The sequence below is a fragment of the Sinohyriopsis cumingii genome, chromosome 16 (genome assembly GCF_028554795.1).
Source record: "Sinohyriopsis cumingii isolate HCF-2022 chromosome 16, ASM2855479v2, whole genome shotgun sequence".
NCBI classification, from domain to species: Eukaryota; Metazoa; Mollusca; class Bivalvia; order Unionida; family Unionidae; genus Sinohyriopsis; species Sinohyriopsis cumingii.
The window spans coordinates 5,636,823-5,652,708 of NC_142976.1; the positions used below are offsets into that span (position 1 = coordinate 5,636,823).

The 15,886-nt window shown below is 34.9% G+C and overlaps 1 protein-coding gene across 1 annotated transcript in view; it reads right to left on the reverse strand.

Annotated features, from left to right (window-relative positions):
* The window catches only part of LOC149779865 (uncharacterized), a 116,359-nt gene that overhangs the window by 36,132 nt on the left and 64,341 nt on the right, over nucleotides 1-15,886 (reverse strand). The window contains exons 10-13 of the mRNA XM_089936280.1: nucleotides 9,774-9,909; nucleotides 8,124-8,240; nucleotides 7,803-7,854; nucleotides 6,905-7,054 (exon numbers count right to left, since the gene is read on the reverse strand). Of these exons, the coding sequence (XP_089792406.1) occupies nucleotides 6,905-7,054; nucleotides 7,803-7,854; nucleotides 8,124-8,240; nucleotides 9,774-9,909 (455 nt within the window). The remainder of the gene's footprint in view (nucleotides 1-6,904; nucleotides 7,055-7,802; nucleotides 7,855-8,123; nucleotides 8,241-9,773; nucleotides 9,910-15,886) is intronic.

Genomic DNA, 15,886 nt, shown 5'->3' on the forward strand with positions numbered 1-15,886 from the left:
TATAAACAGTGAAACCTGATAATTAAGGACACCTACGTGTTCCAAAGTATAGTTTTTGTTTACTTATTATGAGTTAAATCTGATAACCCACTTTTCCTCTTCACTATGTAACCAGCTTGGGTTTTCCCTAGATTAAAGCATTTATGCTCGAGATCTCAAAGCTAGCAGTTGTAACATCTAACAATTAAATATACAGCACTATATTATCAAGTTCGCTGCCACAGCTGTTCTTTTAGTGTCCATGACATGTTCTGACATTTAATCTAGGATTTAATGCCTGAATCAAAATGAATATTCATCTACCATGCCTTCAACTTTTATACGTCAGGTTTATATTCAGTTACAATACGCCTTTCCACACGTGTTGGGGGATAACATTTGTTTGCAATCTGATTAAAAAAGACACAGCGACAACATTCATAGAAATGGTCAACTATCACAAAACAGCATAATCTTTAAGCTAAAAAAAACACGCTACGTGGTTTCTCTCTCTCTCTCTCTCTCTCTCTCTCTCTTAATACTGTTTACTCTTGGAATTTTGTTACGAGTAATTTAATTAGATAGAAGAGCAAAGTTTATATCAATATATTCTACATGGCGTAGCAGATGTGCATGGTTTGCAGACTTCATATCAATTTATTTCACAAGTCGTAAGTGATGGCATAGTTTGAGGACTTCATACCAATTGATTCTACATGACGTAGGTGATGGCATGGTTCGCGAGCTTTATATCAATTTATTCTACATGGCGTAGGTGTTGGGCGCTTTTAACTGATTTTATACCAAGTTATTCTACATGGCGTAGGTGATGCAATAGTTCAACAAAAATTGTAAAATGAAAACATTTTAACTGGTTACGAACAGAAGCGTATGTTTTACGTATGTTGGTCAGCAGCAGAGAGGTTGAATAGACCACTTGCTGGAAGGTCCATTTTTTAAAAGTAAAGCTTTACGCGAAAACTAAATAAATAGGTCAATAACGTCAAACCGAAGCCTCTATCTAAAATCGAAAGTTCCTCTAATTGGGTTAGTTTAATTTGATACTTTATCTTTGTCGTTTGTGTTTTTCCAAATTTTGTTTATCCACAGTGACATTTATTTGTGGTTGAACCCTCTCTGCTGCTATAAAAGTGTTAGCAATTAGATCGTTATTATATCAATAATGTAATCTTTCACTAGTAGATTAGCTAGAGAAAGATTATAAGCAATCAGAAGATATATTCCTGTTCGTGATGCAATCAAACAAAAATGGCATGCATGTCAAGAAGCACAAGTTGAATATGCAGAAGATAAAGATAAAATGTTAAACATGTTACAAAGGTAACTGAAAGAGTTGCAGAAACTACTGAAGGTCTTCTTTTAGCAATAAGACAAGCTGCTGAACAAACTGAAAAGAAAGCAAGAACAAACAAACAGGCAAAAAAGATTTCAAGAGCTCTTCCAACTGAAATAGTTGCCGCTCAGCCACACTCTGCTCCTCAACTTGGTGAAGTAGAAATACTTAACGGCGCTGCTGGCGAACCAGAAATATAAACAAAAACAAAAAAGGAAAAAAGAATTGTTTGATAAATTTACGCCAGAAACAATTAATACTATAAAATCGTGTTTAAAAGTACAATATTTTGCTGCATTTGCCTCTGTGAGTTATAACTATAGAGGAAGACATTTAAAACTTAATATGCCAATAAGCCGGTGTCAAAAGAAAACTGATTCAAATGGCTACTTCGAATGAAAAAAGATGTAAGTAATCCAGGAATGATGATCTTCATTATATAGCATATTTAGATGAAATAAATTAGTATTCATGGATAGAGCAATATTATAAATCTAAAAGATTAGCTCAACCTTTTTTCTCAAAATACACCCATGACGATGTCTTTCATGAAATGTTACTCAGTAATTATTTTACCATTCCATCAGTTCGCGGCTCATTTTGCTACAGAGAAACTTCGTAGGAGCCTACCAGTCTTCATTTTCTCATGGATATAATATCGAGTTGTGTCTGATACGGACACACTGGATTATGGAATACCAGATACGGTTTTAAGAATGTTATCGCAGTTGATATGGTTACATGTTGTCCCGGATGTTTTCTTGGTATGTCAGAGTGTTCTAAGCATTTTGAGCGATTTGGACATCCAACACACGAAATGACCAAAGTATCGAACAAATAACCATTACCAGATTTTGACCTGACTGGATTTACTAGCATCGATTCATTTAAGTTTGCTGAAGATCTTCATATAGTTTGTAATGTCTGGTTTGGCAACCATTTTTCAGAAACAATGTGGACACCAACATTATTATTATGATATATGCCGGATGTAAAATTATTGATATCGTTGTTTGTAAGTGAAGCAGTTATATCATGCAGTTCGCAGCAATAAGTTTGGTTACGACATCAAAAGTAATAATCTGATGATGAAAATCCTGATATGACTGATTTTGATAATAAAATCGCAAAAGGTATTGGCAGAAAAATAATCGGTAAATTCACCCAAGAAGGATCATTTGAACATAAACGATATTGTTCAAGATTAATAATAGATGATGCTGAACTCGATTTTATAATTGCTGATACAACGAACAGAAACACATGTATAAATCGAAGTAATTTTAATTTATCAGACGGAACTAAATTAGGAATAATTGTGAGTTATATCGTTGGTGAGTCACCGCAGTTTGATCATTTAAGATCTTCTGTGCTTGCGTACGTTTCTATAAATCTAGTATCGATGATAAATAGAGTTTCTGAGTTTGCTGTCACAGTCGCTACGGATTCATTTTATATCATTATAAATACAGGATTGCTAGAACAACAACATATCGGCATGGATGCATCACGGGGTGAATGGAGAATAAAACAAGATATGTATTTATTTATTTTGAATCCGCTGAAGATGAAATTAAGAATAATTATTACCAAAAACTTAAAATATCAAAACTGTCATCAGCACCATCTGTTTATGATCCTGTAGCTAGACATAAAACAGTTTATCCCAATGGGCCTGGTTGTTGCGGTAAAACAACTCGTGTGATTGAATTATTTCGGAATTTGGATATAATTGTATTAACACCTACACACAGACTCGCAAGAGAAATGAAAGAAAGAAACATTAAATCTGCACTTATCATAAATTCTTTAGATGGAAAGGAGATAAATGGACTCATGAAGAATAGGCAAGAAATATATTCGAAGGAGTATTGTTTGGGATGAAATATGCACCATTTGGATCGTCGATGATCGAATCGAATGGTCAAACTGAGTTTTTCTCGCAGTGTCTCGAGTCTGAAGGATATCTCATCTGCAGAGCATCGTCATAGACTTCACAGAAAATAATAATAAAATACAGGAAACTAACGATGATATAGTAAGAAAATTATTTTAGTTATAAACCGTGTCACAAATAAATAAGCGTGACTTTGATCTCGATGCTTTATATATCATGCCCTATAAAGAACGGCAGAATAATATTTTGGGAGCTGTAACATAGTAATGTTGTGGCAGTATTCATATAGTAATCCAAGATAATTTACCGTAGATGGAATTAATAGCAGTCGACACACAAGCGAAAATGTGATGCTAACCTGTCTTGAATGTAATCGACGTCGTGGTGCTAGTTTACAAAAGCGAATGAGGTGGTAATTGTGTGTCTTCGGGAATTACTTGTAATTGTTCACATACAAAACCACATTCAAGAGCAGTTGAATCTAATTTGTAGAGTACAGGTGTACCCGTGGATTTTACCACGCTTGAAATTGTATGTGTCGTAATACTCCAAATAGGAAAAGTCTCTCTTTTTTTACCACCTTCAAGTTCACCAGGTTTATATAAATATCTAACAGTAACATTACCACACTGTTGTTTTCAAAAGTCATTTCGTTGTGTTGGTATATGGTTTTTTAATTGTGTTAATGGGTTTCATAGAAATCGTAGCAGTAATTTCATTATTTAAGGCATCTATCACACTTTGTAATCTTGAAAACCATTCGCAAGATCTCATATAGTTCTGAATTATTTCCTTTGCATATTGATATCCAAAAAAACAGCTCAGCATGTGTCCAATTAAAATCGTTCGACAATTGCCTGATCACGATGAATTGCAATATGTCCTGGTCTGATTTTTTACGTTATGTTTTTTTTTTCCTCAAACATGATACTGCACCAAGGAAGTCCTTGCCACAATCAACCTGTAGCAACTGTGGCCATCCCAGAGGTCCTCGTTGATAAATTCGTTTAGAGCAGATACAACTTCTACTGCTGTTTTAGTAGATAACGTCTGTGCTTCCTTATATCTACTTGCAACATCAACGACTTCAATGCCTATTTGTATGTACGTGATTGACGTTTACCAATATTAATAGCATCGTGCGGTAAAAATAAAATATCTCCTTGATGAACTTCATTATGAGTGCTGACATCACAATGTGCAGTCGGAGTTATTTTAGATGGTGGTAGTAAATTTCCATATTGCCTGTCGTGCTAACCTATTAGCAGTAACAGAACGTGTACCATTTGCTGCATCAGCGAGTTTACTAATCGCTGCTCTACCCCTCCAATATCATCTTGGGCTGTAATAAATCGATTCCATTATTTTATAAAAATCGGTTGATTAATTACCGGCTCCTAATACTAGTTTACCTTTCATTGCAGACCTTACTAACCAGTTAGCTAATGATTCTCTGAAAGACTTTTTTTTATGGAATATAACGAGTGAATCAACTTCACATCTGCAAAATGTCGTTGTTGTAAATCATTACTTTTATTAGCTACATCATGAACGTGACATGTTTGATCAATAGCATTTCTTGGATAATATCCAGGTCGTCGATGATCTCGCTCGTCAAGTCAGATATCAAGTCAGGTTCCAGAACCATAGTAGTTATATCCTGGAAGATGTTTTTATCCTGGGTATTCAGCCCATGGAGTTCCTGATAATTTTTCTAACAACGTAACGATGTCAACACCGTACTTCATACGAGACGAAATAAATTTATATTTATTTGTACCGCATTTCTCACATTTGCCTGTAAGTACACGCTCTTTTTTTGTTTTTCTTATTACTGTTGTTAATCCACTGGAGGGGTGGATGCTCTACATTAAACACAATATAAATCCATATTATTTATTATATTTTTATAGCATGGATGTCATTGATTTCTCAGCGACACGAAAAGAGCCAATCAAACATCATCCAGCACTACCAAATTATATCAGAACAATTATCATAGGTCAATTTTGGTCTGGTAAGACACAATTATTACTTAATCTGATAATGAGATGGCTCAAATAAGATAAGTTCTATGTTTTAGTTCCGTTAGTTGATAAATCAGAAATGTTACGATGTACTAAAATATTTTATTGAAAATGCAAAATTACTGGACGAAGATGGTAATGATATTATTGATTTTATCACCGATATTGATGAAGCCCCGTCCGTGGATGACCTTGATGGATTTATTAACAATTTAATAGTATATGCTGGAAAACAATCAAATCCAGCTAGATTATTTTATCGAGGCAGGCATAAAAATATTGATTTTATATATGTTACTCAGCGATATACACAAATACCAAAGTATTTTTAGATTACTGCAACATTTTAGTTGTGCTTAATAGAGTCGATACACATACTCTGCGAAATATTCATCAGACTTGGTGTAGTTGTTGTTGTTGTTGTTGTTGTTGTTGTTTTTGTTGTTATTGTTGTAGGGTTTAACGCAATTTTTCAGCACATGATAGGCTATACATGGCAGCCAGTATTAATGGTGGAGGAACAACTCGGGAAAACACCAGAAAGAACCACTGACCCACGAGAAGCTACTGGCAAGCTTTCTCACTTACCCACATTAGCCGAATCCGAGACTCGAACCCACGCAGACAGAGGTGAGATGGCAGCGATCCGTAACGGACGGCGCTTTAGACCACTCAGCCACTCGGGGCCCCTACTTGGTGTAGTGGGGATACTGACATGATTATGTTCAAAAACTTCTTTTCAAAAGCACAATCTTCTCCACACGGATTCATAAAAATTAATTTACATTATCCTCAATCACGATATCGTATAAGTCCTGATAAAATCATAGGTTGAGAGACTGATATAATAATGATTTAATTGCTCACACATTTATAGCAGCAGAGAGGGTGCGACCACAAAATACGTGTCACGTGGGTAAACAAAATTTTTAAAAATACAAACGACGAAGATAAAGTAATAAAAAAACTAACCCAATTAGAGAAACTCTCTGGTTTTGTTAGAGGCGTCGGTTTGACGTTATGGACCTTTTATTTTCATTTTTTGTAGGCAGCTTTATTTTTCAAAGATGGACCTTCCAGAAAGTGGTGTGTTCACCCTCTCTGCTTTTTGGTCCTTCTCGATACGTTTTGAGATTCGTTCGGAACAAGCATTTTGTCATTGGTGTATTTGTCTGAATCAGATTACGAATACAAATTTATCGCTGAAAAACATCCCATTTGTACTTGGACAGATCGTGAATCGGCCATAACTTTAGGATAGAGCTTTTGTACGCATAACTAACTTTGCGGGTGTTCTCATTACGAGAAATATATAGATAAAATGTGCATTTGGGACTGTATACATTGCCAGATTTAGCAAGTGTCCGTTAGGACATGCTTCATAAGTAAACAATATTGTTTTCAGTACGATAAATGTTCTATGCATAAAAGATGAATCAAATTGCTCAACCTTGGAAAATTGTTATATAAAAGTTTTGTATTCTGACAAGAACATAGTAAAGGCGCGCAATGAACTCAGGTGGACAGGAAGCCCACGGAATGCATGAAATGTAGCAGATATGCGACTAATAGACCAATCAGGTTAGTAAAACAAAGTTATAAAATATACCTATATAAAATGAAAATGGTAAAACAAGTTGAATATACCTTCAGTGTTGGAGGATACGACCAAACATGACTGGCAGCAAGCTAAACTGATTGTCCTGTTATAACATTCAGCTTTGGATTTAGCTATGTATGGAGGACAGCCTTCAGGACTGAAGTCCACCACTGGTTGATCGCCATGAACACATCTGTCTATTAGATGAAGGAACGAGTAACTCAGATAAATACATTCATGGTGATGAATTTAATCCTGGAAAGTGTATATTAATGTCTTATCGAAATGTGGTTGTTCTTGTTGTTGTAAAGCAAACATGTTTTTAAACACAATTTAAAGTAGTAATCTACGCATTATTGCTACAGATTAGACAACAACTGTCTTAACATCTGCGTTTCTGTATGAATAATATGTTTTATATTCAGCTCACTTGTAGGAAGAGAAGTATTCAACAGGCGTTACAATATACGCCAGAAATGAAAATATGTCACTAAAACTGTCATTTACGTTCCGGCGTGCAAACTCTGTAATATGTATTATGCTGGCTGCAGAGGTGACGAGCAAAAATCACTGTCAGCACAAACTCGCAAAACATTTCATCACAGTGGGATGCTCGGTCCAGTCGCTGAGGAAGATACAAATTAAGTCAACCAACGTGACCAAAAAAGAGATACATTTGTTACGGCAGATGCGATGATATAGAGAGTTCTGCTCTTAGGAAAACATGTTGAAGACCAAAATGTGCTTGGTTTTAACCCACCGAATTTAGATTTGCTGTTTTCTTTTTTCTCTTGCAAATTGTTAAGGATCATTCTCCACTTGTGATATCAATTTGTTATTATTGTTAGTATACTTTTTCCAACTTATGTGTCATATATATATATATATATATATATATATATATATATATATATATATATATATATATATATATATATTGCTTACCAGGAACCAACGAAGCTCTAGTCGATGTTACACAAGCACCATTTATACACCACTGAAAAGAAATTAAAGGAGTTACGTATAATATATTAATGCAGTAAATTCTCTAATGGAACCGTCACATTCGAAACATTGGGACCCTTTCCACGATAAAGGAAACCATGTCGTCGCATAACTACGGAAAATGATATCCATTGAAACAATTGAATTTAAGCATATTTAGGAAACTGGTATGGACACAAAGATATTTGTTCGAGGGTAAGCGATTTTAGAGAAAATATTTCATCGAAAATAAAATTAAAATCGATCAGTTACTTATACAACCTTTCCGTTAGCACAGGATGTGCCCTCGTGCGGAACCACCAGCTGGCAGCTATCAGTAACTGGGCTGAAACAGTACATACCGGTACATATCTCTTCATATCTACCTCCAAGCAGAACCTAGAAATTAAAATTGAACACTCAATCTTTTCTGAGCATATAATATCCAATTTAATTTAAATCTAAGATCCAATGCAAAATCATGAGGTAAAGAGGGAACCAACTTTATGGGAAACGTTCGAAGAAAATAAGTAAACAATGAGACAACCATGCATTTTTTTTTTGTTGTGCCTGTGTTAAATAACATGCAGTGACCACGATGCGACTTTAAAAACATTGGTAGGATAGTTGTATTCCGAAAATGCATAATTTATAATGGAAAGGTGGAAATAGTAAAAGGAATGAAATCAGTCAAAGAGAAAATAAAGATAGACGCTTAATCAAAATGACTGATAGATGAACATAGATCAACATAGTGCACATTTTACTTGATTGATGTCATGAAGATAGATCAACATAGTGTACATTTGACTTGATTGATGCCATGAACATAAATCAACATAGTCTATATTTGACTTGATTGATGCCATGAACATAGATCAACATAGTGTACATTTGACTTGATTGATGCCATGAACATAGATCAACATAGTCTACATTTAACTTGATTGATGCCATGAACATAGATCAACATAGTCTACATTTAACTTGATTGATGCCATGAACATAGATCAACATAGTGCACATTTGACTTGATTGATGCCATGAACATAGATCAACATAGTCTACATTTAACTCCATTGATGCCATGAACATAGATCAACATAGTGCACATTTGACTTGATTGATGCCATGAACATAGATCAACATAGTGTACATTTGACTTGATTGATGCCATGAACATAGATCAACATAGTGTACATTTGACTTGATTGATGCCATGAACATAGATCAACATAGTGTACATTTGACTTGATTGATGCCATGAACATAGATCAACATAGTGTACATTTGACTTGATTGATGCCATGAACATAGATCAACATAGTGTACATTTGACTTGATTGATGCCATGAACATGGATCAACATAGTGTACATTTGACTTGATTGATGCCATGAACATGGATCAACATAGTGTACATTTGACTTGATTGATGCCATGAAAATAGGTCAACATAGTGTACATTTGACTTGATTGATTCCATGAACATAGATCAACATAGTGTACATTTGACTTGATTGATGCCATGAACATAGATCAACATAGTGTACATTTGACTTGATTGATGCCATGAACATAGATCAACATAGTGTACATTTGACTTGATTGATGCCATGAACATAGATCAACATAGTGTACGTTTAACTTGATTGATGCCATGAACATAGATCAACATAGTGCACATTTGACTTGATTGATGCCATGAACATAGATCAACATAGTGCACGTTTGACTTGATTGATGCCATGAACATAGATCAACATAGTGTACATTTGACTTGATTGATGCCATGAACATGGATCATAGCAAGATATTGTTTCTATAAATCGGAAAGGTAATGCTCCGATATTAAGGAAACTACCTACTGGGTATTCTTTTGTACCAAAAATGATTAGAAATGCACAGAACTGTACGAAAAACTAAACCTCACCCTGCACATGTAGGATTTTCTACCCTGTATGATCTGACACTGTCGGTCCGCGGTCAAGCGAGACCCTGGCGGAGTCCCTGTGTAGACTGGAATGACTGTGCTGTTCGCAAGTTTCGGCAAACAAATGTTGGGCAGACTGAAATGTTAATTAAGTACTGGTTTATGCGATAATATGACCCAAATGTAGTTTGATAACCCTTCTCGGTAGTTTTCAGTCTCATATATTTTATTTATTGGACAAATAGTTATAAAGCAAACTGTTTACCATGCTCTCGAAAACATCTATGGTGTCTTTTCTCGGTCTGTGCTGGAGAGAACAAGATAACAGCATGAACCATAGCCCCGCATTGTCAGACTAATGTTCATTGACGTTTTAGCAGAGATGCAAAGTGGACGCGCTACACTCCTCTTATCCGGTCCGTATCCAACAAAAGTGTAAAGTTTTTCAACCCTACTCACATACAAAAAACAGCCAGAACCATAAAAAGACCCATTTGATTTAATTAAGTGTTTGAGCGGTGCATTTATGAGAATTGCAAATATGGGCAACAGTTGCCTTACTTAAAACTGGTATGATGTGTTGTCCTTAACCTTGCTATCCTTATCTAATGTCATGATCGCTCTTAGAATTATCCTGACCTCCACGGAAGGGTGACCATGTCTGAAATATCTGTACGTTTAATGCAAGACAAATCATCACGTTTAACACGTGGTTTAAGCATCAAACTGAAATCAGTATACCGCTTTCCTTCAATTGTGTTGCAAGTATTATCTAGCATGTACTAGTGGATTGCACAAAATAGGTTGCACTCAATCTTCAAATAAATATATATGTACAAAACCAGCTGCTTGCATTATTTTAATGAGGAACAATAATAGCTCTTATAATAGTAATATGGTCTTAAACGAAGTTTAATAAAAAGGGAAAACACCATAGTTTTATTAAATACAAGAAACATTTTATTTCCCTTGAATATAAAAGTGAAAGTTTAAAAAGAACTTACAGTAACGTGAAATAAAGCCTAAATAGCGCTAAAAGTTCTATTACAAGTCCAAATATATGAAGTTCCAATTGAAATACAGTGGTATTCCAAATAAGTTCCAATACTGAATGTGTTGATGGTACTGTGGTCCGGAACGTGCTATAGTGGCATTGGCCTGGAATGCGGCGCTGAATTAATATTATTTTGATGATTCACAATAAAATAATGCAATATGTCCTTGATTGAATTCGCTATAATTCCAAATTATTTTAGGCAAATTATTGAAGACTTTGTAATTCCAGTGAATAATAAATTGAATAAATACATCCACCAAAACTAAAAACTGAACACAACAATAAGACTGATTTCGCTTCCGATGCTAAGGCAAGAATGAATAAGTTTTCAAGTAAACAACATTACATAGAAAGTTAAAAGACAATAGTAGAGCGAGGGTGTAAGTCAGTCTCCTCTCTAAAACATTGCACGTTGTCAGCACGTTTAGGAATTTTCAAGTAAAACACAACTATTCTACATTCAGGTAGAAGTAAACATGTTTACTTCCATTGATAATGATCTGAATATTCAATCTATCTTCATAGAGAAGCAACATCTATATATTATGTTGCTTACAAAATAAATGTCGCTGGTTAGGTACACAATGAACTTGATTTTGGACAAAGATTTAGTACAAAATACAAATATACATAACGTATAATCATGGCATAAATCAAACAATACAAATTAGACACACACAACACTATATTATCAACATACATTTAAATTAATCAATAATATGCTGAATATATTCAATTATTTCAACTAATGTATTAGACGTATGAGCAAGTAATAAATGACGACAAACAAATGCGGTGTATACCATGCAGGAACGTGAGCAGGTGAAGTGAACAATGGAAAGAATTCAGCAGCTTACGTTAGAAAACAAAATGAATAAAGGACCAAAATTATTTATGCTCCGTTATGGTGTTCGGAATGCAAGTTTCGTATAATAGATGATGATTGTAATCCCGCCTTCAAATAAAACAAATCAGGCGTCTATATCTCTTATCAACATGAATGTTGAAGCTATTAATTAATTTGTTCATGACGCTTCTGTTGATTTTTACACCAGATTGGAGATAAAACAGAAAGCATTGGTTAGATTTGAATATGCAAGGATAGTCTAATTTATATGGATTGAAATCAATGAGATTTAGGAGAGAACACTATTTCATGTTTTGGAATACAAAGTACAATCGTTACAAATAGAGATTTTCTGTAGAAGCAGTATTAAAACATGTTACACGTAAATATAACATTGAGAGTAGCAGTAATTATTTTCGGAGAGCAAATACGTATGGTTCAGCATTTAACGGGAGTAATTGTTTCAAGTATTGGACCTTAATAGTACATATTAGTCGAGAATAAGATATGGTAAATATGTTAAATAACTGCAGGGGACAATTACAATGTACATTCAAACGAGAGCACATACACTTACCTAGCTGTACTGAGAAACCAAGGTAGTGACTGGTTTATTGAACAATTTGGATGTTGGTTTTGATTAATTTTGTCTACTCAGCTGAATGTTATATTAGAGAAACTTAACAAAACTAAACGTAATTATTGTACCAGATTATCAGAAGGTAAACATTTTGGATACACTTATTACCATTATGACCGGTGTAAGTGTTTGTTAAATTTCTTTAAAACTTCGCTAATTTTGTGGCTATTAAATAGCAATACTGCCATTGTAAGGTACATACAAAGCTGTTGACAAACAAAAGACCACAAGATGTTACACATAATTAACCTAACACTTTGTTAGACATGAAGCGGTAGTGTCAAGCAAGTATTACAAGTGACAATACGTAAGCTGGTTCATAATGTTTGATGTAAAGTTGCAAAGTTAAAAGATTTTGTTGTTGTTGTTGTAGGGTTTAACGCCATTTTTCAGCACACGATAGGCTATACATGGCGGCCAGTATTAATGGTGGAGGAAGAACCCGGGAAAATTCCAGAAAGAACCACCGACCCACGAGAAGCTACTGGCAAGTTTTCTCACATGCCCACGTTAGCCGAATTTAAAAGATGAAAGCGGGAAATAATATAGAGAGTATTTGTACATATCGAAACCAAACTGGTCGTAACATTACCACCTCCTATCCAGTAACGCATTTGTTACACAGATATATATAATTATTTATTTAAAAAATTCATCTTATTGTGCTGTGTTTGTTTCGATCTTACTCTGCCTTATAATATGTTCATTTTATATGTTAAATTTCTGTTATTCGTTATTCCTCTCTTAACTTGCCTGATCAGCAGAGGAAATGTTTTCACTGTACTAATACACAGCTCATGAAAGCAAGTAAACATTCTTCTCACATGAATAGGATACCATCCAAAAAGGAGATGCTATTGTACAATAAGAACACAGATGCATTATATATTGCTAGACCAAAAGGGAGGTAATATAGTATGATAAGAACACATGCATTGGATACTGATAGACCAAAAGGGAGATAATATAGTATGATAAGAACACAGATGCATTGGATACTGATAGACCAAAAGGGAGATAATATAGTATGATAAGATCACGGATGCATTGGATACCGGTAGACCAAAAGGGAGCTAATATCGTATGATAAGAACACCAAGGCATTGGATACTGATAGACCAAAAGGGAGATAATACAGTATGATAAGAATACCAAGGCATTGGATACTGATAGACCAAAAGGGAGATAATATAGTATGATAAGAACACCAAGGCATTGGATTCTGATAGACCAAAAGGGAGATAATATAGCATGATAAGAGCACGGAGACATTGGATACTGCTAAACCAAAGGGAATATAATATAGCACGGTAAGAAAACTTAGTCACTGGATACTGTAATGTTATTTGTTATTGAAGAATAACTGCAGAAGGCGTTCTATAGTATTTATTATATACAAGACATTAATACAGCTTGGAAGGGGAGTAAAGTCTGCCCTGAGTGTATATTTCCCATGGAACTTAAACACTAGTGAATGTATAACATAAACCAGCTGTTGGTGTGTATCAGTTCTAGTCCAGTGTGGAATGTCTCATTACTTTTACTGTCAAGTGATATTTCAAAGCTAATTAGATTAAGGCTTACACTACAGATACTGATAAACAAACATTCATAACCTGTTTGAAAAGGTAAATGAAAGCAGCTTTTGCTGCTATCAGTATTAATAAAACCTGAGAACATGTTTAAGCTTTAAAATCCTCGGTAGATTAGCCTGTGAAACGATTATGATAATCCTTCTTCTCTGGCATAGCCGTTTACCCACCTTCTCTTCGCCTTGTCTAGTGTGTTAACAGATTGATAAAGGCTCTGTTTCAGCTGCTATAATAATATTGTTACCAAGTCGTTTTTCTTTTGTAGCAGTGTTGAATCCTATTTTTAAACTATTGAATGACTTTAACCAACTTGTTGCTGTAACTATGAATGCTAACTGTTTCCTCACCATATCAGTTGGTAAGAAAGTATGCAATCCTAATCAACGACATAATCAAATCTAGCTCTGGTATCTAAAATATAATGTTGAAATCTTATCTTAATGTTTTAACCTGAGTCATGGCTTTGTTCAACATAATCTAATATTTCAAAAAAGGTTTAATCCGACTGCGTTATAGATATTCTGTTTTAAAACACATATTAGATAAGACATTCGGCTTTAGGTCGATATCGTTATTATTTCTTCCTTCAGGCTATTCCGAGTCTGCAAAAGGATGTGTATATTATTTCCATAATCATCTTCTTCTTACAGTCATTAGACGCTTTCATCTCTACTTCCAAAGCAATTCAGACTCTGCGCCCATTGTATTGTCTCTCACCACTAGTTATTTCAGTGATATCCGTACCTAGCAAACTTTGTCAGAATACCAAACTGATTTAATTTTACAAGATGTACAGCGAACGTTGATTTAGAAATCTCTGAGGCAGTTATATTACAAGGCTGCTAGGCGATTTGTAGTCGCTCCGACAACGTATGCACAGTGATAGGCCGGAACAGCGTATGAACAACTGATGCATGGACATAATTTACTAACCTGCGCACAGTTATTGTTACTGAGTTAGGTATTGGTTGAACACACCATTTGTATGTTGGCTATATATTCAGCCAAGTTGAATATTAAAATTGGTCACAGAATAAAGCAAGAAATAACTTGGTTTCGCCTTAGAAAGATTTGATCATTTTCTTCGTACATGCGTACAACATTACCTATGGTGGATAATTGTTTTTCTAGATAAACAACTGAACTAGCATGTATCTCGTCGTAGATCGCTTGTCGTGTGATTCACTAAAAACACGGCAAGCAAGGGTATTTTACCCTGACTAATACTCACTCTCCTGTGGATTTAAGGCAAGTTCCATTTCTAAATGACACACTGGTCTTTGGAACTTATCAAGGAGTGAACGTTCTCCATTTGTGTTCTCCAGCAATAGGGGTAAGTGTTATATTTGCATTTTTTATATGTGAAGCGTATTCGGGTTTTAACGTCGTATCATGAAATGATGTGTTTACTACTACGCAAATTTGAACCGTTGTGAACTTTTGAATTACAAGTTGCTATTAGAGTTAAATTTAGTAGCATGTATCTATAGATTTTAATTCCGAACCTAGTATTATGACCAGTTTGGTTTTATTGAGGCTGTTTATTGCTGTCTGAAGCTGTTTAGGGCTGCCTATACGTATGTCTATGCGCATGGTTGCTCCATGAAGGGTGTGCCAACCCAATTTAGGAGAACTGTGTGCTGTCGGTACGTATGTGTGTGCGTGTATCTCAGGCTGGCTGTCTGGCAGTCTGTGTATCGATATGGAAGCTGATGTAACCATCAAGGCCATATGAAGACGAAACCGATAGTTTCTAAACTGGTGGATCCATGAAGGGTGTGAGGGCCAACCCAAGAATTCGAGAGGGCTGTGTGGTTTGTCAGTGGACACATTTGCAAGTTTTACAAATATTTATGAATCATACTGCTGTACAAATGACTGAGTCATGTTTTTTTTTTTTGAATTGGTTGTTTCAATTGAGTACAACTGAGTCATTTTGATTACATGAGATTATGTAAATTTCACTTTCATTCCATA